We start from the raw sequence: 25,724 nt of genomic DNA, 5'->3' as shown, positions 1-25,724 counted from the left end.
ATACTTTATAACCACTGTGTGACCCAATCACTGGGATATTTAGTGTGTGGAGGCTCTGGATTAGTTTAAGAGCGGCCAGTAAGGAAAACAAGCTGGCAAAACAAAGAGCGACTCCAGAGAAACCCCCTGCCCATGAACACTTCAGGGTGGTGAAGAAGTAATGTCCAAGTAACCAAGAAGATCCCACCTGCCAGCTCTAGCCAAGTTAGAAAACCTTGGCCAAGGCTCAGGGCTAGCAGATGAAAAGGATAATAAAGACTTCAGAAGACCCCTCCTGGTGGTTTCTCCATCTCCAGCAATTTTTAAGGCAGGATTGGGTGCTTTTCAAAGAGGTCTGGCTCTAGTTCAATCAGGGACTAATTCAGGGATGTTCTGCAGGAACTCAGAGTAGGGGACCACCATGCTCCATCTGGCCTTGGAATCTCTGATTCTAGCCAGAGGTGAGGCAGATGCTGTTGGGGTGGTCCACCAGTTGTCACCTAGAGCCCACGGGGTTGTCTGAGGAAGCCAGGCCTGCAGAGGCCACCAGCCCGGGGCGGAGGCTGTAGGGAAGTTAGACGTGCATTTTACTGTTCAAATGAAACAAGACTGACAACCATGACAGATACCACCTTTCGCTGATTCAATATTCAATAGGATCTCATGGATTCTAGGAGTCCTGGCCGATAGTTAACCTCTTGGGTCCCAGCTCTGTCAGTGGTTTGAATGTGATCTGGTCTGATGTGGGCTAGATTTAGACATCATGTTTTCCAGGCCCCTGTATGTTTCAAAAGCAAAGATCCTATGAGTTCTAGATATTTGGCTGGTTCTTGAACCTTTGGTTTCTAGGTTTGCCAAGATTTTAAAACCCAAATAGCTCCTATGTAGTCTAGAACATCCTAGTTTCCAAGCTCATATATGACATCCTAGACCAAAGAGGAGCAGTTTGGGTTTTAAAAAACTTGGCAGACCTAGATCTCAAGAGGTTCAAGAACCACTCAAATGTCTAGAACTCATGGGGTACGATTGGATTTTTATATATATAATGTACGTGTGTGTATGTGTGTGTGTGTAAGTAAATACACACTCAGTAGTGTCACATGAGTTCTAGGTATTTGGTGAGTTCTTAAACTTCTTCAGTTCTAGGTGTGACAATGTCTTGAAACGCAATCGGATGTGACATGGTCTAGTATTCAAGGGCTCCAAGCACCTATATGTTTGAAAACACAATAGGATGCCTTGAATTCTAGATACGTGGCTAGTTCTCGAACCTCCTGGGTTCCAAGTCACTGCGGTTTTTTTTAAAATTACGGAACCTAGAGCCTTTTACAAACAAGACCCCTCAGGGCGGCGTCTCTGGAATTGAGAACATTCTCCGCTTTGTGGGCGAAGTCCATGGAAGCACATACTGACCTGAGACACCTTGCAACAGGCCTGATGTTCACAAAGGGTTCAGCTCCTTCTGGAAGATCAGGCCTCTTTAATGGTGTTCATCTGGGAAACCCTCCAAAAATAGAAACATAACAAATAATCACCAATTATTTTGGAATATTAAGCCTGTAAGGCAGTAGGGCATGGAGTGAACAGGCCAGATCCTCAGCCAGTGTAAATCAGTGTCGCTCTGTTGACTTCACGTCAGAGTTCTCGGGTTCTTCTCCTGCCTCTGGGAGGGGAGCAGGGTCTAGCAGGGTAGAGTGCGGGGGCTCGGAGCAAGGACTCCTTGGTTCAATCCCCAGCTCTGGGAGGGCAGTGATCTCTAGCAGTTAGAGCAAACTTAGTAACACCAAAACATTTAGTGAATTAGTATCAAGTTTGCCAAATTGTTTCGCTCAACCACCAAAAATCTGACATTTTCAATATAAAACATTTTAATTTTCTTTTTTGAAATGGCTTTGTCTTGAAATGTGCTTCAATTTTATTTTATTTTTATTTAAAATGTGTAAAATCCAAGCTCACAAAAAAAACCCATTTTGTTCTGACTGAACAAAACCCATTTTGTCTCCTCCCCCACCCCCGCCTTTTCATTTGCCAAAAAAATCATTTGGGGTCATCTCCAAATAAGTGCCCCCCCCCCAAATTTCCGGAATAACCAGAGACCCGAAGAATCGGTTATTGTCACAGGACTTTCATGCCATCTGTGGTCCCAATTCAGCCCCATTGTGGCTGAAAACACCAGGTCAAAGCTGATAATAGGGAGGAGAACTCAAACATCTCCATGTTGAGATCGAAATAGCAGTGGCCGTGTCTCTAGGCCCCAACGTGTCAGCTCAACGTGGGTGTTACTCACCCTCAATTTCCGGAAGCCGTAACTCACAGAGGTGTGAACTGCTATTAAAGACAGGTGTGAACAGCTTGAGGAGCGGACTCACTTTTGCAGTACAGCTGCACCAGCCTCGGTCCTGTTGCATAGCTGAGCTCAGGGTCTGTCTGGGCTTGTTGTTTCCTGAAATTTGGCCTCTTTGCTATCATCTGAAAATGTTCAATCAGGATGTGCAGGGGAGTGGGGGTGGGCCTGTATCACAAGAACCCCTCTATCAAAGGACCCCAAATTTGCATCACTCCGGCCTCCGTTGCTAAGTGCTGGTTTTCAAGGCAGTTGCCCCCCGCATGGGGGGCGTCAGTGCAATTTGTGAGTATTAACAGCAGCTCATCTTCAGGGGGCTGCATCTCCTGATGCCCCCAATCAAACGACCGCCCTTTACCCCCGCAGACTCCAGCAGAGCCCCTGCGGCTTGGTGCCACTTTCCAAGTCAATGCGAGTCTGCAACTGGTTTTCAGAGCGGTGTGAAGAATTTAAGAACGGCTCCTTTTCATGCGGCTTTAACTGAGGGCCCCTGATCACGACCCTCTGAACCTGCCCCGCTCACTCCACCCAGGGCCTTGCTCAGAGACGGACAATTTCAAGCCAAGCCGAGCGGGCTGGTGGATTTCAGAGCACTTGGACTCGCCGGCTCTGACAGGAAGAGGTTTCTCTGCAGGCCCGGCGGCCGGAGCGCCCTTAGCAGATCTGCTGTGGGAGGACTCGGGCTCCCAGGCCTTGGGCAGTTCTGAGCTCAGGGTCTGCAGCACCTGGTTGCAAGCAGCCCCCTGAATCCAACAGCCCTGTCCTTTCATGTCCCACCCCGGGCCACCAGCCCAGCTGCACTCATGCCAGACACCACAGCCGTGTCTCTGGGGCGCAGGCCTCTTTGAGAGCCCCGTCGAAGCTCTAGTCCCTTTGGACAGGCAGCTCCCTCTGAGGGGCGACAGGTGGTGTTGATATTTGCCCAGGGGGTACCACTGGACCCCACATTTCTGTGCATCTGCAGGACTCCGTGCCACAGAGTATTAATGGGGTTAACCTGTGGGACTCAATGCAGAGGGATAGAATTATGTGCGGTCTGTGACAGATGGTGAATTTCTGTCTTGTTTCAAGTCAATCAGATGTGAAATTCCCACTTTATGATGCTTGAACTCCCTCCCTCCCAGAACGGGGGTTAGAACCCAGGAGTCTTGACTTCCCATCCCCCTGCTTTAACCCACTACAGCCCACTCTCCTCCCAGAGCAAGAGCTAGAACCCAGGAGTCCTGACTTCCTATTTTCCTGCGCTAATCCACCACACCCCTCCCAGAGCTGGGGATAGAACCCAGGAGTCCTGGCTACCCCCCACACCCTGCTCTAACCATTAGGCCAGTCTGCAGAGCACACAGGACTCCATGCTAACAAGTCGTGGGAGGCGCAGTCCCAGACAGAGCCAATACCCTGAGGACCCTAGTGCAGGGCTGTCAGCACGGCCATGGGGCGGAGAAGCGGCTTGGTGGCTTGAGGCTTCCTGTGTTACAATGAGGTGAGAAGGACCTTGCACGCTCTCACGAGTCAGGGTGTAGCAGCAGTTCCTGCAACAGGCAGCTGAGTACCTCCGGCAGTGGGAGGAAGGTGAGTTACTCTGTCCTGTAGCAGGGAGTTCCACTGGGTTTTCTGTGCACTTGGAGTCAACACAGCACCATTCCGAGCCCCCTCCCGCCGAGCCAAGCAGTCCCCTGCCCTAGGGCCAGACCAGAGCCGGCGTCCCCTAGAGTGGAAAGGACCCGTGTCCTATTCCCTGCTCCACAATCTTGTGTGTTCTGGGCCAGGACCCTGGGTTCTATTTCTGTTTCGGGAAGGGGAGGGGAGGCGAGGCCAGGGGGCTAGAGGGGGAGGGCAGAACTCCTGGGTTCTGTCCCCCCTCTGTGACTCAGTTTCCTCATCTAACAATGATATTTGTATTTGTGTGTGTGTGTGTGTGTGTGTGTGTGTGTGTGTGTGTGTGTGTGTGTGTGTGTGTGACCTTGCTGTCCCCTGCTGGAGGGGGTGAGCCCTGCTCTGTGTGTGTGTGTGTCCCTGCTGAGCGTTGCTGTGATACCTGTGTGTGCTTTCACACACTGATTGGGAGTGCCCACGGGGGGAGGCCTGGCACCAGAGATGACCCCTTCCTACCCCTGCACACTGTCTGGGGGCGCTGAAAAGTACCACAAACTGGAGTTAGAAAGGCTGGGGAAGAGAGACACACACGCAGCAGGGCTGATCCCCTCCTGCACGGGGCAGCAGACACACACACACACACACACACACACCCCCCAGGGCTCAGCCCCTCCAGCAGGGGGACGGAAGGAAGGAGACACACACACACACAGAGAGAGAGAGCAGGGCTCTTCCCCTCCAGCACGGGGCTGCGGGGACACACACACACACACACAGCAGGGCTCAGCCCCTCCTGCAGGGGGACGGAAGGAAGGACACGGGGACACACAAACACACACACACAGAGCGGAGCTCGTCCCCTCCAGCAGGGGGCAGCAGGGACACACACACACACACACACACACAGAGCAGGGCTCGTCCCCTCCGGCACGGGGCAGCAGGGACACACACACACACACACAGAGCAGGGCTCGTCCCCTCCGGCACGGGGCAGCGGGGACACACACACAGCAGGGCTCAGCCCCTCCAGCAGGGGGACGGAAGGAAGGGGACACACACACACACACACACACACACACAGAGTCTCTCTCCCTCCCTCCAGCCACACACGCCCGGGCCGGCTCCCTGCGCAGCGGACCCGGACCCGCCCCCGCCCGGCGGCCCCCCGGGACCTGGCGGGAGCCAGGTGAGTCGCGCCCCGCTCCCTGCCCAGGCAGCCTGGCCCCCATCCCCGCGGCCTCTGGGCTCCTACCAGACAGGGTGAACCCCCCGCCCCTCCGGCTGGTGGAACAATCTGTATGGGAGGGGGCTGAGAGCCCTTGACCCAAACTGCAAACTCTGTATATAATGGAAACCGCTTCAAGCCAGAGGGTGCCGCAGCCCCCCCAGTACCCCTAGTTCCAGCACCTATGCCCCCACCCCCCGGGAAACCAGCGCTACCCGACTCAGACAGCTGGGGAAACTGAGGCACGGGAAAAGCAGGAGTCCTGGCTCCCAGCCCGTCCTTTGTTCTACCCTCTAGACCCCACTCTCCTCTAAGGGCCAGGAGTAGAACCCAGGAGTCCTGGCTCCCAGCTCCTCCCACTTCAACCCACTAGACCCCACTCCCCTCCCATGGCCAGGGATAGAACCCAGGAGTCCTGGCTCCCAGCCAAACCCCTCGCCAACTCTAACCCCTGGAGAATCGTTCCTCCTCAGGTGAGTGATTTTGTTTTTGCTGTGCGGAATTGGGGCGGAGGGGGGGGGAGGGAGCTGGGATTTAATGGGTTAGAGCAGGGGGCTGGAAGCCAGGACTCCTGGGTTCCTTCCACCCCCGGCTCTGGGAGGGGAGTGGTATCTAGTGGTTAGATGTGGGGGCTGGGAGGCAGGGCTCCTGGGAGAAAAGTAGGGTCTAGTGGGTAGAGGGTGGGGGGAGAGTAGTCTGGACTCCTGGGTTCTATTCACAGCCAGGGCTGGACTCTCCCCCCCCCCCCCCATTCCCCACCTTCTCTGTAGCTGAGACCTTGAGGATGGATGCCGTTGCTCTGGCTACAGCTGTACAGTGTGTCTGGGAACATTGCGGGGGGGGGACAGGTGAACGGGTCCTGCCAGGGGGCGGTGGCAACTGGCAGGGGAGGGAAGGTACGTTCTGTTCCTGGCTGGGAGGAGGGGAGTCTAGGGCTGGGAGGAGGGGGCTTGGAGCCAGGACACCTGGGTTCTAGCCCCAGCTGTGGGAGCGGAGTGGGGTCTAGTGGTTGGGGGGGGGGGTGAGGCAGGAGCCAGGACTCCTGGGTTCCCTCCACTGATCTGGGCAGGGAGCGGGATCTAGTGGTGGTGGGGGGGGCTGGGGGGACAGTATTTATAGAGAGGTGTAAATGCAAGAGCCAAGGAAGGAGCGACAGGCACTCCTCCAGCGAATCAGTCGCAGAAGCAGAAAGAGAACCCAGGAGTCCTGGCTCCCAGGGCCCCCCTGCTCTGACCCACTGGCAGGGCTGCCAACCGTCCTTTATTACAAGGGGCGTCCCTTGGTTTTCCATCTCCCTGCAAGAAGCTCGGGACTCGCTGAGTTCTGCAAAAAGCAGCAAGAAAACCCCCCTGGCGAATGTAGGTGAGTCCTGCTCAGGGTTGTTATTAATGATAATCATAACAACAATATCGGGGGGGGGCGCGCTAAGAAAATAGTCCCTTGTTTTTGAAATATGATGTTGGCAACCTTAAACCCACCCAGAGCCAGGGATAGAACCCAGGAATCCTGGCTCCCAACCCCCCTCGTTCTGACCACTAGACCCTACTCCCCTCCCAGAGCTGGGGATAGAAACCAGGAGTCCTGCCTCCCAGCCCCCCACCCTCTAACCAATAGACCCCACTCCCCTCCCAGACCCAAGGAGAGAATCCAGGAGTCCTATTTCTGGCTCCCAACCTCCCCCCCACCCTGCTCTAACCACTAGACCCCACTCCCCTCCCAGAGCTGGGGATAGAACCCAGGAGTCCTGACTCCAATTCTCACATCCCACCTCCTCCCCCCCAAATCCCCTCCCCTCCCCTCACTCTGCCCCCAACTCCAGTTGGCACAGGGGTCTGGGCCCCAGCAGCCAGCTGGAGCGATGATCAGGCAGCAGCCGTGCTCAAGCCCTAACCACCCCCCATGGGGGTAGGGGACCTGGGGAGCTGGCTCCTCGCCCAGTGCCGAGCAACGCCGGCCCTCCCGGGCCCCCCGCCGGCACAGCACCCAGCTGAGCTCTCACCCCCACGGGGCTGGGAAATTGACGCATTAGGATGGAAGCGTTGGGCCCAGCTGGTTGTTTGGGAACAAAGCAGGGAGGGGGGCCTGTGGTCAATGCAACTGTGCCTATTAGCATCACTAAGTGAGCAGGGCTCAGAGCGAGGGACGAGGGTGGGGGGAGCCGTCACACACACACACACACACACACACACACACTCATTCCTTCCAGCAGAGAGACACACAGGCGTGTATACACACACACACACTGTCCACAACCATTAGTTTAGTTAGCACATGGGTAACGGTGGGGGTGGAGGTCCGGATCATCCCAGCATTCAACTGAGTCTGGGATCTCAATGGTGGCCCAGTTAATGAGTCCTGGCTCCCAGCCCCTGCCTGCTCTAACCTACCAGACCCCATTCCCTTCCCAGAGTCAGGGATAGAACCCAGGAGTCCTGGCTCCCAGCTCCTGCCTGCTCTAACCTACCAGACCCCACTCCCTTCCCAAAGTCAGGGATAGAACCCAGGAGTCCTGGCTCCCAGCTCCTGCCTGCTCTAACCTACCAGACCCCACTCCCTTCCCAAAGTCAGGGATAGAACCCAGGAGTCCTGGCTCCCAGCCCCACATCCGACACCATGGGAGAGAACCCAAGCGTAGGGCCTTTCACAACCTACCCTGTCTCTTCGGCAGGGCGATGCTGCCCGTCAACGCCACATCCGGGGAGGCCCCACTGCGCCAGGCCATGAAGGTCACCACGGCCGTGGCCTTCGGCTTCATCTTCTTGGCGGGGGCGGCCGGGAACGGGGCGGTGCTGTGGGTCACGGGATGGAAGCTGCGCTGGACCCCCAACACCGTGTGGTTCTTCAACCTGGCCGTGGCCGACGTGGCCTCCACCTCTCTGATCCTGGTCACCGTCCTGTACCTGGCCCTGGATCTGGACTGGCCCTTCGGCTCCGTGGCCTGCAAACTGGCCAACTGCCTCTTCGGCTTGAGCCTCTGCAGCGGGGTCCTGCTGCTCAGTGCCATCAGCGTGGACCGGTGCGTGGTGGTGGTGGCCCCGGTCTGGTGCCGCAACCACCGCACACCACGGCTCAGCTGGGTGGCCTGTGCTGCCATCTGGGCCCTGTCACTGGCCACCTTCGTGCCCAGCTCCTTCCTCTTCTCCGAGCTCTCCTTCGAGAGGAACCGGAGCTCCTGCAGCAACCTGGACGTCTTCCAAGACTGGAGGCGCCAAGAGGCTGAGATCTTGACCGTGTTCATCTTCCTCTCCCAGTTCCTCCTGCCCTTGGTGGTCATCTCCGTGTCCTACTCCGTCCTGGTGGTGGCCATGAGGCGGAAGAGGCTGGCCAAGTCCAGCAAGCCCCTCTTGGTGGTCACCAGAGTCATCTTCTGCTTCTTCCTCTGCTGGTCGCCCTACCATGCCTTGGCCTTGGCCAGGATCTCCACGGCCCACGTGCCCAGCGCCGTGCGCCTGGTGGCCATCCCTCTCTCCAAGTGCCTGGCCATGTTCAACAGCTGCATCAACCCCCTGCTCTACGTCTTTGCCGGGAGGGAGTTCCAGGACGCCGTGCGGAGGCCCCTGGTGCAGGCCTTCAAGGCAGCCTTCGAGGAGGCGCAACCAACCCATGTGTGAAGGGGGACAAGCCGCACTGCAGGGAGCTGGCTGGGGGAGCTCTCCCCTGGCAGTCAGGGCTGGCCCCAATGCCCCAGCATGGTGCTAGGGGGCACTGTGCTACAGGGGACATGGTGGGGGCTCTCCCCTGGCAGTCAGGACTGGCCCTGATGCCCCAATGTGGTGCTGGGGGGCCCTGTGCTGCAGGGAGTGGGCTGGGGGGGGGGGGGGGGTGCTCTCCCTATTATGAACCAGAGTCACTTCCAGGGACATGGACATTTTCCTATGTCACCTACCCCCGAGTCCTTTCCTCTTAGGCTGGGGGCAAAGACGTGGCTAGAACCAAGATCTCAAGCCCCACATCCCACCTTATCTCTACCAGCCTCAGGTGGGAGCTCAGGCCAGGAAGCGCAAGTGCGGTTTGGAAGGAAACCCCCCAACTTAGTTCCAAAATGGAAACAAAAGTGATGTATCGAAAGATACCAGATTGTGAAACTCGCTACAATGTTTCGGTGGGAGGAGGGGACCCCTAAGGTTGGTTTGGGTGCATTGAAAGTTTGATGCCATCGGGACTTTTTAAATACAATTGATAAAATACCAATTAATTGTTTACCATATAAAAATAGGCTATTGGCCAAAACATGACCCCCCCCCCACCCCACCCCCAAAAAATAATACAAAAATGGGGACTGGTTTGCCTTTTTATGTATTACAGAAACACAATATAGCCCATTTGGGACTTTCCATTTCCTCCAGCGCACAATCAACCCAGGTCAGCCGCTGCTTTGATTCGTCTTAGAAACACCAAAATCATCAAATCCAGCCGGAAGCCCAAGAAAGGGTCATTTTGAAATGAAAAAACTCAGCTCGGTCCATTCCGTTCGAACGCCCGCTTTGAACTGGCCTCCCCCACCAGGGAGCTGCCTCTCAACACTCGCCTTCCCCAGCTTGTCGATTTCAATTGAGCCACGTTTTCTGACACAGGCTCTGCCCTTTGGAAAACCTCAGCCAGCTCTCCTGGAGGGGCCGGCCTCCGCTGGGGGGTACGAAGAGCCCCACAAGGGGTGACAGACCCATCTCTGCCCCCAACAGTCACAGTACTTACAGGGAGAGAAGGAAGGGATTTGTTAACCCCGACAGGCTGATCTCCAGGTGATTGTGGAGGGGCCCTTCCCCTCTAAGGGACACAGCCCCAGGCTGGGGGCCTGGCTGGCTCAGGGGGGGCAGGGAACAGGGAAACCGGCAGACCCAGCGCCAGGCTGGGGGACTGGCTGGTTATGGGGGACAGGGAACAGCACATAGGCCCTTTCCCCTATAGGGGGCACAGCCCCAGGCCAGGGGATTGGATGGCTCAGAGAGCAGGGATGGTCCTAGGATCCCCGGCTACTGCAGCGCTTGTCTGGAAGGAGACTGAAATTCTAGGGAAAGGGTCACAAACCCCCTCAGTGCTTGGCCTGCGGCCCTTGACTTGCCAGGCCCAGCCCAAATCCCTTCCACCGCCCACATGTCCCCCCGGGGGTTTCATGGGGACACGGGATTTTCCATTACGGAATGTCTCAGCCACTGCAGCTGCCTTGCGCTGGAGCTGGATAAACAGCTACCCCACCCCCGAGGTGGCTGCATCTCAGCAGGAGGTGAGAGATCGCTGTATAAACAGCCCCTGCACCCCACCGGCACCCAACCTTGCTTCAGCACTAAGATCCTTTTGTTCCACCCTCCACCCCGCCCCCAAGAACCGCTCGGTTCTGTCCACACCACAGCCACGCAGGAACGGTCGAGCATTTTATTAATCATGGAGAAGAAAAAAAATAAAACAAGTTTTCACAAAGAAACACATTGGCTTTAAAGTGACATTTCACTAACAGTGTGGAGGAGGAGGGGGACAGGGGGGCTTGTGTTAAAGGGTGCAGGGGGTTAGGGATCACCCTGTATTTGCTCAGTGCATGACACCAGGGCAGCAACGAAGGAAAGGGTCACGCTGGGGCATAGGCGTTTGCATGGTAAGGGCAGGAGTGAGTGGTCAAATGCCCCTTGACTTAGAGCCATCTAATGGGGATGGCCTCAGTGATGCCCCGCTCCTTCCCGGTGAGGGGCACAACCCCAGAGAACTGAAAGCAGGGGCCCGCGGCAGGACTGACGGCCATGGGGCTAGAACCCAGGGGAAATCCTGATCCAATTCCTGCCCAGTCAGCAGCACCTGAAGGGTGGGGGCTTTTCCTTACCACAGCTGAGAGGCTGTGGGGTGAACTCCGAGCAGATTTTACCCCCATGACCCCACACCCCAAACATTGCCTGTAAAATCCCAGCTCAATTCTCCCAACCCAGCTCCCCGTGGGGGCTGGGGAAGGGGGCTCAGACCCTTGTGAGGGTTGATTGGCAGAGAGGATTTGAGAAGGTCAGCTGACCCACTGCCACAAGGGGCCCCCCCGTGTTCTAATCAGCGTCTCACACCCTGGAGAGATCACCCCGGGGGGTGCCAGGCTCCAGCGTTTGGATCTGAAAGCCCTTTGCCCCATGGCTGAGAAGCATTTGCAGCCTCCCTGAGGCTGGCATCAGGCGGGCACCTGCCAGCATGAACCTGCCCAGAGCCCAAAGGTGAAACTGACAAGGGAGATCCCTCCAGCCCAGCATGAAACGGACCAGCACCGAAATTCACATTAAAGAAACCCGTTACCAGGGGAAGATTTGGTCTCTTCTCTGCTTAAAACTTGGCGCCCCCCCCCCGGGGGGGGGCACTGGGATGAGTTTTGATTTTGGGGAGCTACAGGGGGCTCTCTGGGAGGGACGAGGGCCTAGGATGGCAATGCTGAGTCTAGGGGGAGTTTAATGCTGCAGGGGAAGAGGAGAAGGAGGCAGATTTCAGCAGAGGAGTGAGAAAAGCAGACGGATGAAGGAAGAGGAAGGAGGAGAGCGGGGATGTGGTATAGAACAGCCTGGGGCCAGCGAGGGACAGAGCCTTTCCTAAGACCAGCTGAAATCAGCACCGCCCCTTCCCCCCCCACCCCGCTCTCCTCCTGCGCCCGTCCCGCGGTGGACAGGGATTGGGGGGGCGAAGCTGCTGAGGAGGGATGCGACGAGCCGTCTAGAGGGGTAGGCGGCACAGGGATGGGGGACTCCGGGAGCAACGAGCCGCCCCCCAAGCTGCAGTGTTTGAGTGGGGGGGTGGAATACTGGGGGGGCCAAGTGCTGCGCCCCGGTGAGTGTCCAGATGGGAGATGAACTGTCGGAGGGGGAAGGGGCTGATCGGAATGGGGGGGTCCTGTATTGGGCCGTCGGGCACCCCCACCCAACAGGGGTTCATACACATGCACAGAGGCTTGGGGAGGGGCCAGGGAGCGAGGGTCCGACAGCGGCTGGAGGTCAGGGAGACGACAGGGCACATCCTCTGGGTCAGGCCAGCGCCAGCACTGTGAGGAGGAGAGAGAGGGGGTCAGATCACAGGGCCATGGCTCTCAGCCCCAGAGACCCTCCCTCACCTTCTGGATGTGTGTGTGTGTGTGGGGGGGGGGGGTTCTCCCTGAAGGCCCATCCCTACACACTGGAGAATCCCAGAAACCAGATGGGGTATCCCCAAGGCACCCCCCCCGACTTGGGTCAGAGAAGGGGAAACCCAGAAGCCCCACCCCAACACAGCCCTAATCATATAATGCGGGCCCTGATATGACACGGGGGCAGAGAAGGGGCCTTCAACAAAGACACCCCCAAACCCCATGCTCCCAGCAGGTGGGGGATTGGTGATGGGAGGTAATCACTACAGACCTCGCCTAGCACCCCCCACCCCAACACCACACAGGGCCCCACAAGGCTGGATCAGCCGGGCGGGGCCCAGCAACACCCCGCTCCCTAAAGCGGGGAGGCCCCCAGGGGCTGAGCCTGCAGCCCGGTCCCAACCCCACCCCATACCGGTCAGGGCCTCCTGTGCGAAGTATTTGACGTCAACATCCTGGTCCTGCGTGAGCTTCTCCAGCACCGGCTTCACCTCGTTCTGCAGGGTGCTGTGGGGTGCAGGGGGCAGTTAGAGGGAACCGCAGAGCAAGAGACATGGGGGGCAGAGCAGACCGGAACCCTGGTCTGGGGGAACCCCCCCCTTCCCATCACAGCTACTTGGGTGGAGGTGAATGGCAGCTGAGAGTCCCACCTCCCTCTGCCCCTCCTCCTGGTGCCCCCCAGCCCTGCCTCAGTACCCCCCCCACCTCCCTACCCTCCCCCATCCCCACTCCCCTAGCAGATTCCAACCTCCCCTCCCCAACCCCATCCAACCCTGCCCAGTGCCACAGCCCCCGGCCCGGCCCCGCCCCTTGGCTGTACCTGTTGTCCAGGATTGGTCCTATTTTCTGCAGGGACTTGGCCACGTTGAAGCGGACGTTGGCCACAGCATCGCCCGCCATGCGCAGTACAGTGGGCAACATGTGTTTGGTGGTGATCTCCTGTCCGCACACCTCCGAAAGCACCTGGGGGGGTGGGGAGGGGGAGGAGGAGGAGCGCGTTACGCCAGCGCTGAATCGGTGCCCATCGCGCAAAACAGTAGAACCCAGGAGAGTCCTGGCTCCCAGTCTCCCTGCGCTAACCCCTAGACCCCACTTCCCTCCCAGAGCTGGGGAGAGAACCCGGGAGTCCTGGTTCCCAGCCCCCTGCTCTAACCCCTAGCCTGCCCCACGCCAGGTGTCTGGGCTCCCCCTGCCCCCAGAGGGAAACTCACATTGATGCAGAAGAGCGTGGTCATGCGGTGAAGGTAGTTGGGGTCGTTAGACATGGCCAGCACTTTGGGGATGATGGTGGCGTGGGCCCAGTCTTTGCCGAACTTTTCCACCAGTTTCTTCAGGTTGCTGGTGGCTGCCTCCCGGATGGCGTAGACTGGGAAGGGAGGGGAAAACACGTCACTGGGGGTGGCTGGGGCTCTGCGCCAATCCTGGCAGCTGGCTACCGACACCGGCTACGCTAACCCCGATCCCTCCACCCTGAGACCTGGGCTAGGAAGAGTCACCCTCTGGATTTTGAGTCTTCAGGGGTTACAATTCACCCAGCTGGCGCCAGCCCACATTCACCAGGTGCCCCATTTATTCCCTGTTTTCAGTAGCGCTTGCCAGCTGCCCCGCAAAACATTGGGAGGAAAACACAGTATGTGTCAAGGTTTTCTCTTGTCGCTTTTAGGAATTCTCATTTAAAACACAGGCACCTTCTGCTTCAGCTTTCCCTGCTGCGCAAGAGCTGCTGATTGTCCATAATTATCCCCATCAGACACTATGAGAAATCCCCACCAGCCCCAGAGCTCAGTGTTTCTCACGGCTGAGGGGGCTAAGAATTGGCCGTTCATTTTAAACAAGAGCAGGGATTTTTGCATGATCGAAGCCCAGAAGGGCCCAATTAGGTCATCCGGTGTCATCTCCACATAGCGCAGACCACTCCACTTCCTCCAGCTCCCCCTGGGTTGAGCCCCACAACTTGTGTTTGGCGAAGAGCATCTTCCAGAGAGGCCTCCACTCTGGATCTGGACCTTACTTCTCACATTAATTTATCTGGTGGGGACAAGGTGGTTCCCCTCTGAGAAGAGCCTGAGGAAGCCAGCTGAGCCACCCCCAGGAAGCTGAGCAGGCTCGGGGGGTGGGAGGGAGGGGGAGAAGCCCTGAGACAGGGCCCACCCGGACCGGGAAGAGATGAACTGCAGGAGTCGCTGGCGAAGGGCAGCAGCAGGCGAACGCTACTGGGGAAGACGCAGGGCAAGACACGCTGGGCCAGGTAATGCAGCAGAGGATTTCTGCGGAGCCCGAGAGGGGCTGAACTATTAATTTGGGCACCTATGTTGGGCTTTAAGCAGGACCTTTTGCTGTCCCAGAAGGGGAGTGAAGTGACAGGTGGAGACCTGAGCCACCGATTCCCCAGAGATGGAGTTGGGAGAAGACCCCAGTCAGGACTGGAAACCACCACTGGAGGGTGGAAGGGAAGTGTAGGGTACAAGAGGCAAAGTCCCAGGATGCTACATCTCCAGCCATCTTTCCCACCCCTGCCCTGCAGCTGAGGGGAATTCTCACCTCCCCCCACATAACCCCTTTCAGGAGTGGTTTTGCACTGCGGAGGCCCCTCATCCCCTTCCAGAGCAGTGGCCAAGTGAAACTGAGTAGGTCTTGCTCACCCCATAGCATTGAGCTGAGACACACAGCTGAAGAGCCTAGTCAACTGCAAAGCCGTCCTGAAACTGACCAGACTCTTGTTAATTGGATTTCCCGGGGGGGAACTGACCTAGATCTTGCCAGTGTCACATGGCTGTGACAGCTAGGACCAAGTGGATGGGGCTATAAAAGCCCAAGCAAAGGATCTGGGAGCCCTTATAAGTCAATAGATCAAAGGGCAATTACTCAATCAGCGAAGGTTAATTTGTTTGTATTAGAGTAGGACGCAGGCGCTGCTCAGACACAGCCAGAGACAGCTCTGGCCCCAAAGAGCGCAGTCTACACGAACAAAGGAAGGAGTCAGAGCCCCGATTTCTAAGCACACCCACAACCTGCTGGAGGTTACACCCAGCGTGTGGCACAGCCAGGAACAGAGCCCAGGAGTCCTGACATCCAGCCCTCTGCATGAGCCTCAAGACCAGCCTTCACCTCCTATGACCTTAGAGCCCATCTCCCATGATGCACCATCGCTCGGTCCGAGTCGTGGGGCTCCACCCCGCAGCGGTTAAGTTCCCACTCAAACCAAGGGCCCTAGAGCCAGCACTGGCCATGGGGGAGCCCTGGGGGCCGGCTCTCCTGAGCGACACTCACCATGATCCACCAGCCAAGCCATGCACAGGGAATTCAGCTTCTCGTCAAAGAACTCCACCCCCTGGAAAGGAAGAGACTGTTAGTCCCGGAACTCCAGGCCAGACCCAGGACCTTGTGGGAGAGACGGGTCCCTGGAAAACAGGCACTGTTCTGATTTCATAGATGAGGTGCTGCTGGTGGAGAGAACCCAGGAGTCCTGGCTCCCAGCAACCCCAGGACTGATGAATTGTGCCCCTAGGGCACTGGAGCCAGCCCTGACTTCCAGGGGAGAGCCCCCACCCAGCACCGTGCTGCACGAAGCACCCATGCGCTACGCTGGGGCACCGGGGCCAGCCCTGACCAAGTGGGAAGCCTGGACCCTCTCATCCATATCCTGACCAAGCATTTCCCTGCTTAGCAAGAGACAGGACACCACCGGCCAGGCCTGATCCTTCCAGGCCTTTGATCCCAAAGCCCCCACGCTCCCCACAGCCTCCTTACCAGCTGCCCAGCCAGCAGGGGCATGTACTCGATGATGGCCAGCCTGACACGCCATTTGGCATCCTCGGCCAGCTCCACGATGGCCGGCAGCAACGACTGCGAGAGCTGCCGGATGCCGATCACCTCATTGACACAGTCCAGGTTTGAGATGATGTTGAGCCGAACCTCAGGGCACTGGAGGGAGGGACAGAGCTCAGAGCAAAGGCTTTCCACACAAGATGAAACCCAGGAGTCCTGGCTCCCAGCTCCCCCATGCTGTAACCACTAGGACCCACTCTCCTCCCAGAGCCAGAACCCAGGAGTCCTAGGCTCTCAGACTCAGACTATCAGGGTTGGAAGGGACCTCAGGAGGTCATCTAGTCCAACCCCCTGCTCAAAGCAGGACCAATCCCCAATTTTTGCCCCAGATCCCTAAATGGCCCCCTCAAGGATTGAACTCACAACCCTGGGTTTAGCAGGCCAATGCTCAAACCACTGAGCTATCCCTCCCCCCGGCCCCAGAGCCACAACCCAGGAGTCCCGGGCTCTCCCCCCACACACAAATAGGCCCCACTCCCCTCCCAGAGCCAAAGACTGAACCCAGGAGTCCTGGCTCCCAGCTCCCCTTGCTCTAACCACTAAACCCCACAGATCTCTTCCCAAAGGGAAAAATGACTACCAATGAGACAGGAGCACAGCACAGCGGCCCCGAGATGCAGCCACCTCTGGGGCGGGGCGCTCACCTCGTCCTTGAGCTGGGCCAGGAAGAGCGGCAGCAGGTGCTCGATGGTGTTGTCCTTGCCCAGGATGGGTGAGAGCCCCATGATGACGGAGGCCAGCGCTGACTTGACGTGCTGATTGGCGTCCGACACCAGCTCCTGCTCGGGGGGAGAAGGGAGGGTTAATGCAGACAGGCCGCCGCCAGCCTCATGGCGCTGAGCTGCTGGGGCTGCCCCCCCACAACCCCAAGTACCCCCCTTAAACCTCCCATGCCTCCTCCACCCCCAAAGCCCCCTACCTCACCACTACCCCTTCACACTCCTGTCTTTGGTGGCACCCCGACCCCACATCTCCTTATGCCCCTACCCCCTTCTACATCCCTCCCCCCATGCTCCCCTGCCCTTCCACCGCATCCTGTGCCCTCCATTCTCACACCCTCCTCCCCTCACACCATGCTTTCCCCTACATTCCCCTGCCACCCATCCACCCTCCCCCTGCAGGGGGGGATGCCAGCAGCAAGGGGATCGGCTGAGCCCCGCCCCTTACCTTGATGCAGGGCAGTATCTGGGTCATGATGACGTTCTCACGGCAGTCAGCTGACAGGTTCTCGCAGAACTCTGGGGAGGGCAGATGGTGAATGGGGTGAAGGGTTAACAAGGGGGGGAGCAGCTCCCATGGGGGGTGGGGCCAGCTGCTTCAGGAGCCCAGCACAGGGGACCAGAGTTCAGACATGCAGCAAGCAACCTGACCCCCCCCCCCCCCATTTTCTCTCTCCCTAAGTCTATTTGTTCCCTCCCAAATCTCCCCCCAACAGGGAAAAGAGCCAGGATCATACCCACCATCCACTCCCCTCCCCCTAAGACTCTAGCGAAGGGGCCAGGATCAACTGAGATCAATACCCCGCACCCAGAAGGGCAGGGCCACCCCCTCCTGTCTATCCAGTCCATGAGACCAGCATGACCATCCCAGCTCCAGCCAATTACCCAGGGCTTTGGCCATGGGGTTCCCAGCCAGTCCCTGGGGGGAGACTATATCCCACACACTCAGCCTCACCCACAACCCCCATCCACCCTCCCACCCAAAGATTCCTCCCCCCCAACAATCCCCTCTAGCTGTAGAGATTGTTCTGGTCCTTCCAGAGGGTGATCCCAACCTCTCACATGGACAGAGGGGGCACCAAGGCTGACCTTTGACCTTGTGGGAGGCAGCAGCCCGCACCTCGGCCTCGCAGTCCTTCATGAGGTTCTGGAAAGCTGGCACCAGGTCGGTCTTGGTGATTTCAGGCCCAACGGCTTTCTGGAGCTGTGGGGGAAGGGCAGCGGGTCAGCAGGGGGTCCACAGGTCAGAGCGCTCCAGAGATCCAGGCCCCAGATAGATGGGGAGTCACCAGATCAACAGCCCATCAATTTCAGCACAGGGGAAACTGACAAGCATCAACGCTGTGCACAGATCTCAATCCCCACCAGCAGTGCCCTGCGATCCCTGCCCTGGGCTCCCCCCCACCCCCAAAGCTCTGCCAGTGCCCCTCACTCCCAACCCACAGCCCCCTGCTAGTCCATGCAGCATTAGGTCACCACAGATCACTGGAGCGAGGAGGGAAGCAGCACGCACCTCTGTGAACTTATCAGCCACCATGTACCGGACCCGCCATGATTTGTCCTCTGCCGCTTGCCGTAGCGTGGGCATCACCAAGGACTCCAGGTCCTCCTGGGGCAGGAGCTGAGCGATATTGACACAAGCCTCCACAGCCAGCAAGCGCACAGAGTCCTGTGGGAGAGAGACAGGAATGGGTTAACGCCAGATCCCACTCCCCTCCCAGAGCCAGGGAGAGAACCCAGGAGTCCTGGCTCCCAGCCCCCTCCCCGGCGCGGCTCTCACCTGCTCATCGGAGGCCAGGTTGGAGAACATGGGAATAATCTCGCCCTTCACATGCTCCAGCTCCAGGACCTTTGCGAACTCGCCCAGCTTGGAGGCCGCCGCCCGCCTCACCATGGGGGTGTCATCGGAGCATAGGTTCCGGAAGTACCTGCCGGGGATGGGGGAGTGAGACGCCTGTAACAGCTCCTCCTTGTCGCCCCGGTTCAGCCCTCTGGGTTCATCTAACCTGGTATCCCACCCCGGATCAGACAAGGCAAAGGAGGGTGAACCTCAACTGCCTCCAATCGGAGTGGGAGGGGGAGGGGGGGGGGAGAGAGAGAGAGTGTGTGTGTGTGAGTGAGAGAGAGAGAGAGATGGAGACTGACCCCATTTATGAAGGGGATTATGAGATATAACAGGGACTTGTCCCACTGACCCAGGGTCCCTTCCAGCCGCATGATCAGCCCCACGGGGGCTCCCACTGACCCAGGGGCTCTCACCCAGCCCCACATTCAGCCCTGCAAGGGTCTTCCCCCAGCTGCGCGATCGGCTCCATAGGGGCTTCACTCACTGCCGTAGCTCTGCCTTGACCGAGCTGGACACACGAGGGTAGCAGACGCTGAAGAGGCCACAGGCTGAGGTGCGGGAGGTGAACCAGTCGCCCCCCGCCAGGCGCTTCACCAGGGGCACGAAGTGTCCCTCCAGGTCCGAGGGAGAGTGCTCGTGGGAGATAGCACGCAGTGACTCCACCGCCTTGTCTCGCACCACTGTCTCCTCCACTGTCGCCAGGCTCTCCAGGGGGGGCTGCGAGGGGTAGTGAAATGGGGGCTGGATTGATTCCACCCCTGCTTGGGGTGTGGAGAGAACCCAGGAGTCCAGCCCCCCGCCACCCCCCACATCCACAACACCCCACTCACAGCTGGGGAGAACACCCAGGCATCCCGACTCCCAATCCCCCTCTCTAACCCACTAGACCCCATTGCCCTCACAGAGCTGGGGATAGAACCCAGGTGTCCTGACCCCCCCCAGTGCCCATATGAGGCGGCTCCATGCCCTAGGTGGCAGGGGTCTGACCTACCAGTAAGCAGTGCACATATTCAGGTCCCCCAACCAGAGCAGTGAAGGTCCCCAGCTGTTCAGCCAGAGCCAGCAGCACCTCGTCCTCATCGTAAATCGTGTCTGCAAGAGAAGTGGCGGGTGAGCAGGGAGAGGAAGAGGCGGCTGATGCCTTGGAAAGACCAGACATGTGAGTTCAGAGGGGAATCAAGAGCCACTAGCTGACTGAACACAGGGCACTGTCTCCCCGACTCACCTGGACACGGTTTCATCAGGAGCATTCCAGAGCACTCTCCTGCCCTGAAGGGGGGTGGAAAGCCTACAGCCCCCACTCCAGGCCTGCAAAGCCCCTGCCCCCACACACACCAACAGCCCTGCCCTCCGCCACCAGTGCTGGCTGTTGCTATCCACCATTTAAGCAGCACAGAGATCGGAGGTAGTTTACCCAAGGTCAAAGTGGGGGTAGAACCCAGGAGTCCTGACTCCCAGAGCCCCCCACTCTAACCCTCTAGCCCGACTGCCCTCCCAGACAAGGGGAGAGAACTCAGGAGTCCTGGAGGCCAGTTTGGAGCCCTCTGGTTACCTGTGAGGAAAGGCAGGAGCTCGCTGCGGGTCCTCTCCACACCAAGGGCCAAGGCAATGGTGGAAAGTTTCTTGATGCTGTTGAGACGTAGCTGTGTGGAGAGGGGAGAGCGGGTGAGAACCAGGCAACCAGAGGAGGGGACATGCTGGTCTAAAACCTAAGTCAGACCCAGCGATCTGAATCATCACTGAAATCGAGGCTTCCCACTTGGCGATTTAAAGCAAGGCAATTTGAAATGGAGGCTTTCCACTGGGTGATTTCAATTGCCTCGCTTTAAATTGTGATTTAAATCGCCAGGTGGGAAGCCTTGATTTCAGTCACCAAGTTTAATCAACTTTTCCATTTGGGCTACGGTGATGTTCTAAAGAAAGGCACATTCTCCCTGGTTGATGGGAGCATTAAAACATGTCAATTACAGCTAAATGGAGCCTTCAGCCTAGACTTGGTACATCTTTTTGCTGCTTAGGAGGGAACACTAACTATATATATGTTTCAGAGTAGCAGCCGTGTTAGTCTGTATTCGCAAAAAGAAAAGGAGGACTTGTGGCACCTTTGAGACTAACCAATTTATTTGAGCATAAGCTTTCGTGAGCTACAGCTTCTCTTTTCTTTTATTTTAACTGTATACATTGATTTAAGCAATTCTAGAGCACAGTATTTTCAGATACTAATGACATTTGTAATGTTAGAAAATGTGACTGATCTGTGGCTCGTTCAGAAGCTAATTCACTTCTTCCTCGTGATTTATGTGGAGCTGCATTAGGACGGCGACTGGAATTTAATTACACACAAAACAGCATGTACAATTTATTTGTATTAAATAATCTCTCACACAGAAGTGCAAGTCCTCGGTCCCCCACAGGAGCAAGTCCTTAACACAGTAGATGACCTACTGAGGCATATTTACAGAGCTTAACCTCAAAAGTTAGATGTTTTTCCCCGATTCTTTCTTTATATAGAAAAGCAGCCTTTCAGCCAAAGTTTGCAACAGACTCACAGATTCAGCGTTTGTTTATTTAAAAGTTTTAAGAGACTCCTAAGTTCAGGCCTGAACATATTAAACGTATAAAACTCAGATTTCATTTTAAGTAAGTTTATTTGAAAAAAAATATTCTAATTTAAACAAAATCAAAACCTGATTTAAATGAAAAAACATCACTCTTTATCCACCCTATAGCCACGTGAGCATCGCTGCTGGGACAGGAATTCATTTCAGCTCTTGACCTCTGACGGCAGCAACCTCAGACCTCCCTCCTGAGGGCAACTTTTGCTATTGGCCCCTGCCCTGCTGGGAACAGCACTGAGAACCCACCAACTCATGACATGCAAGAGACCATCAAAGGGCAGCGATGATACTTCTGAACACACATTTTTTCTTGTGTCCCTTTGCTTCCCTTATCAATTTTCTACAGTTCCCCTTTCTTCTGCTGCTATATTTTTTTTCCATTTTTTGTAGCTGCCTTCACTTTCCTTCTAAACCATATCTTTTTTTTTTTAAACCAACATGGCTTTCTCCCTTGATTGCGGCTTCTCAGGTATCCATCATAAACAATGCTCCATTATCAGTCACATTTCCTAATTAAATTCTTCCTCCCAGTTGATTTGGCTCAGTTGTTTTTGGCTTTGTGAAACTGGCCCTTTTAAAGCACCAAATAAAATCTCTCTCACTGATCTGGACTTCATTCTGTTTGTACATTATAAATGTGATCAAGTCATAATCACTCGCACGTAAGTTACCATTAGTTTTTAGGTCTGTGATCAGCTCCCCTTTACTGATAAGACAAGGGCTAATATCAAATTCCCCTGCGTTGGATGCAACCCTTTTTGAGTTAGGAAATTGCCCTCTAACACTGACAAATTCCAAGGATGTTTTAGTACTGGTAGCCTGAGAGCTCCAGCATAGTCAGACAGAAGCCCCTCAGGACCTCACACTTTCCCCCTGCACATTATAGATCTGTCCTCCTGTTCCTCAGTGTGGTCTCTAGTAAACCCCAACTAACACAGCTTCTTGTGCTTCCCGTTAGGACATTTATCCATAAGCAGTCAAGATCTTCTTCTTCGGAGTTACCAGTGACTCAGAAACAGGTGATGCCATTTTGACAGTGCCCCTCCCATCCTGCCCACTCGATCCTTCCTAAATAGTTTATAACAGGGGTTTTCAATCTTTTTTCATTTGTGGACCCCTAAAAAATTTCAAATGGTGGTACGGACTCCTTTGGAAATCTTAAGACAGTCTGCAGGCCCCCAGGGAACCACAGGCCACAGGTTGAAAACCACTGTTCTATGGTAACAACCACCTTTTGCAGACCCCTTAACACAGTCTGCAGACCCCCAGGGATCTGTGGACCACAGGCTGAAAACCACTGGTTTATGACCATTGATATTAACATTCCAGTGGTGCAAATCATCCTGCCAGGATACAGTAATACCACCTCGATTGTGGCTTATGCTCATAAACGAGTAATTCCAATTCCTTTGGTTTGTAACCCAGGTGCCTAGCATTGGAGTAAAAGTAAGTCAAGAATTTCTTCTCTTCACGCCCTTCCGTTCCTGATTAATTTTGTTCTCAACATCTCAATTCTGTGCTCAGGGCTTGTATCATCCCTCTTTTTATCCTCCCCTTTCATTAATAGTTTAACACCCTTCTGACTAATCCAGGCAATCCCTCTAATGTACTAGACCCCGCTCCCCTTCCAGAGCCAAGGAGAGAACCCAGAAATCCTGTCTCTCGGGCCTCCCTCTGCTCTAGCCCCTAGATCACACTTCCCCCCACATGCAGCCCAGAGTCCCTCCCCCTCGCAAGGTCTACTCCCACACCCCTTCTGCTGTGTCACCACTGGGGCATCCTGTCTGGGCAATCCTACTCTTCCTGATATACCCACCCTGGGAGCCACACCCTGCAGATAGCCAGGTAGAAAAGGCCCTGTCATAAAACACACTCCCCACCCCCTAGTACGTCCCCACAAGTATGTGCTTAGAGCAGGGGTGGGCAAACTACGGCCCGGGAGCAGCATCCAGCCCTCCAGACATTTTAATTTGGTCCTCAAGCTCCCACCAGGAAGTGGGGTCCAGAGCTTGCCCCAGTCTGCACAGCTCCTGGAAGTAGCAGCATGTCCCCCCTCTGGCTCCTTCACATAGGGGCAGCCACAGGCTCCACGGCCAATGGGACCTGAAGAGGCAGTGCCTGCAAACAGGACAGTGTGCAGAGCTGCCTGGCTATGCTTCCACATAAGAGCTTCTGGGAGCTGCTTGACATAAGCGCCGCCAGGAGCCTGCACCCCTGATCCTCTCCCATGTCCCAACCCCGATCCCACTCCCGTCCTCCAAACCCCTTGGTCCCAGCCTGGAACACCCTTCTGCATCCCCATCCCCTTATCCCCAGCTGGAGCCCTCACCCAAGCCCCCTGGCTCCCCAACCTCCTGCCCCAGTCCAGAGCTCCCTCCCACACCCTGAACTCTTTGTTTCTGGCCCAACCCCAGAGCCCACACCCCCAGCTGGAGCCCTCACCCCCTCCTACACCCCAACCCCCAATTTTATGAGCATTCATGGCCCACCATACAATTTCCATACCAAGATGTGGCTCTTGGGCCAAAAAGTTTGCCCACCCTGGCGGTCCTAAGATGCCATATGTTGATCTAATTACCCCCCCAGCCCTCCTCACCCCATAGACAACCCCCTCACCTCACCTCTGCTCCCATATCCTCCATCCCCCACCACCTTCATCCTTAGCCTGAGTTCATAAGCTACCTGAGCACCCCTTGAACCAAGCCCAAGCCCCCTCTCCCCACAAAAGAAGGAGATCAGAGAATTGTGCTCTTTCTCCATATATACCATGGTTATACGGCAGGAACTTTTCCAACCAACCACACAGCTGCTTCCCAGGCTAATCCCAGTATTGGTCCCCTAGGGGGCATGCCCCCACCACACCACCACCTTTCCCAGCCACCTCCTGCATGCCGCAGCTCATTGAGGGAAGCCTGGAGATTGGTTTTTACAAGCTTTGGCCAGCATTGGTCACGGAAGAGTCTAGCGAGGACCAACCGCAAGGCACTCAGGTCAAGGAAGCCCTAGGATTGGCTGCGGCAAGCCCCGCTCTCCGGGGATGTGCCACAGCCAGCCACCTTCACCGTCTCCTAGGGGACGCCCAGGATGTGCGGCCACAGGTCACTTGCAGATATACCCCAGGCCAGTGGCAGGGAGTGGCTCCCACGGACCCCGCTCCCCACGACGGAGACTTCCCCCAGCCAATCAGAGAGAGGGGGCGCTTAAGGATTGGCGCTCACAGGCCCCACCCCCCACCCAAGAGAACCCCGGGGGGCCGCCTTTGGCCAGGCCCACAGGGAGCTGGGCTCAGTGCAAGACCAGGGTATAGCCTGCAAGAGACCCTGTTAAGAGCCCCTGTGACTGGCTTCCTGACTCCCCAGGATACCATGCCCCTCCCCCGCCCACATCTGGCCAGTCAGCAGCCTCCTGCCATCCGCCCGACCCTGAGCCACGGCCCGTGATTGGCTATGGGGAATACGCCTGGGAAGCAGCCAGTCAGGCACCCCGCCCCCGCACCACACCCCAGGTCACGTGAGCCGAGCCCCACGATTGGCTCTACAGGCACCCCGTAGCCAATCAGGGCTCAGGGCTCCCTGACCCCAGGGAGAACGAGACGAGCCTCCAGGCAGGGCAAGAGAGGCCCCACTGGAATGAATGGGGGAGACGCTCAGCCAATCAGCGGCCGTCTCTCATCTGACACACAGGATTGGGGGGGGAATCAGACTCCCCCCCACACACACTCATTGGCCCCCAGACTCCCATTCAGCCCAAGGCGGCGCGCCCATCCAATCAGGCGTCTCCTCTGACGCCCGCAGCGCGGCTTTGGGGATGAGAGGCGGCCTGTGATTGGACGCCAGACCCCGGTCTCCGCTCGCCGTGCGGTTCCCCGCAGCCCTGCCCGGCCACCTCCCCCAGCCGCGGCCCGGCCTCCCCAGCCCCGGCCGGCACCTGGACGTCCTCGTTGCGCAGCTCGTCGATCAGCACCGCGATAGGGTAGAGCGAGTCATCTCCGTCGGCGGCCGCCATTTTAGCTCCCGGCTCCGGCACTAAGGAAAACACGGGGTGGCCTCGGCCGCTTTGCAGGGGCGGCTCCGCGCTCATTGGCTGGCGGCGACTGTAGTCCCGCCTACTGTCGCAGTTCATTGGCTGATTCAGCACCAGCCTCGCCCTTCCTGTCACGCCATTGGCTGGCACCCGAAACTGGACTGAAATCCCATTGGCTGAGAGTTTAACCAATCATCTGAATTATTATTGGCTAATGCCACACCTTCCTCCCGCCCGTTTTCTACACCCATTGGTTCTCGGTGCGCCATCCCCGTCTCCTCCATAACCCCATTGGCTAATTCCCCGACATAATCCCACCTTCATTAATATCCAACTCGCTGAATAATGCCCAGAGCCGCCTTCTCTCCCTTCCCATTGGATACTGTGTCACTGTCCGTCCAGCCTTCTTCTTAATTCGATTGGATACAAGCCCTTAAGCCCGCCTCCTCTCTCAGACTACGACCTCCA

At 56.8% G+C, this 25,724-nt stretch overlaps 2 protein-coding genes across 2 annotated transcripts; one reads left to right on the top strand and one right to left on the bottom strand.

Annotated features, from left to right (window-relative positions):
• The first annotated feature begins 6,324 nt into the window (after nucleotides 1-6,324).
• On the top strand, nucleotides 6,325-8,933 carry LOC141977212 (chemerin-like receptor 1). Its single transcript, XM_074938580.1, has 2 exons — nucleotides 6,325-6,506; nucleotides 7,813-8,933. Exon 2 carries the CDS (start codon nucleotides 7,817-7,819, stop codon nucleotides 8,753-8,755), a length of 939 nt encoding a protein of 312 aa, XP_074794681.1. The 5' UTR covers nucleotides 6,325-6,506; nucleotides 7,813-7,816; the 3' UTR covers nucleotides 8,756-8,933.
• A 2,545-nt stretch (nucleotides 8,934-11,478) lies between these two features.
• Nucleotides 11,479-25,305, bottom strand: PPP2R1A (protein phosphatase 2 scaffold subunit Aalpha). The gene is made up of 15 exons (XM_074938969.1): nucleotides 25,161-25,305; nucleotides 20,168-20,258; nucleotides 19,607-19,707; nucleotides 19,100-19,332; nucleotides 18,550-18,697; nucleotides 18,283-18,438; nucleotides 17,859-17,973; nucleotides 17,218-17,288; nucleotides 16,695-16,829; nucleotides 15,973-16,146; nucleotides 15,493-15,553; nucleotides 13,434-13,588; nucleotides 13,043-13,185; nucleotides 12,638-12,729; nucleotides 11,479-12,141 (listed from the first exon to the last, which is right to left on the bottom strand). Exons 1-15 carry the CDS (start codon nucleotides 25,236-25,238, stop codon nucleotides 12,125-12,127), a joined length of 1,770 nt encoding a protein of 589 aa, XP_074795070.1. The 5' UTR covers nucleotides 25,239-25,305; the 3' UTR covers nucleotides 11,479-12,124.
• Between the last annotated feature and the right edge of the window lie 419 nt (nucleotides 25,306-25,724).

The sequence above is a fragment of the Natator depressus genome, chromosome 24, assembly GCF_965152275.1.
Source record: "Natator depressus isolate rNatDep1 chromosome 24, rNatDep2.hap1, whole genome shotgun sequence".
In the NCBI taxonomy this organism is placed as follows: domain Eukaryota; kingdom Metazoa; phylum Chordata; order Testudines; family Cheloniidae; genus Natator; species Natator depressus.
The sequence above is the reverse complement of the archived record's forward strand: the minus strand, read 5'-3'. Positions and strand labels throughout refer to the sequence as shown.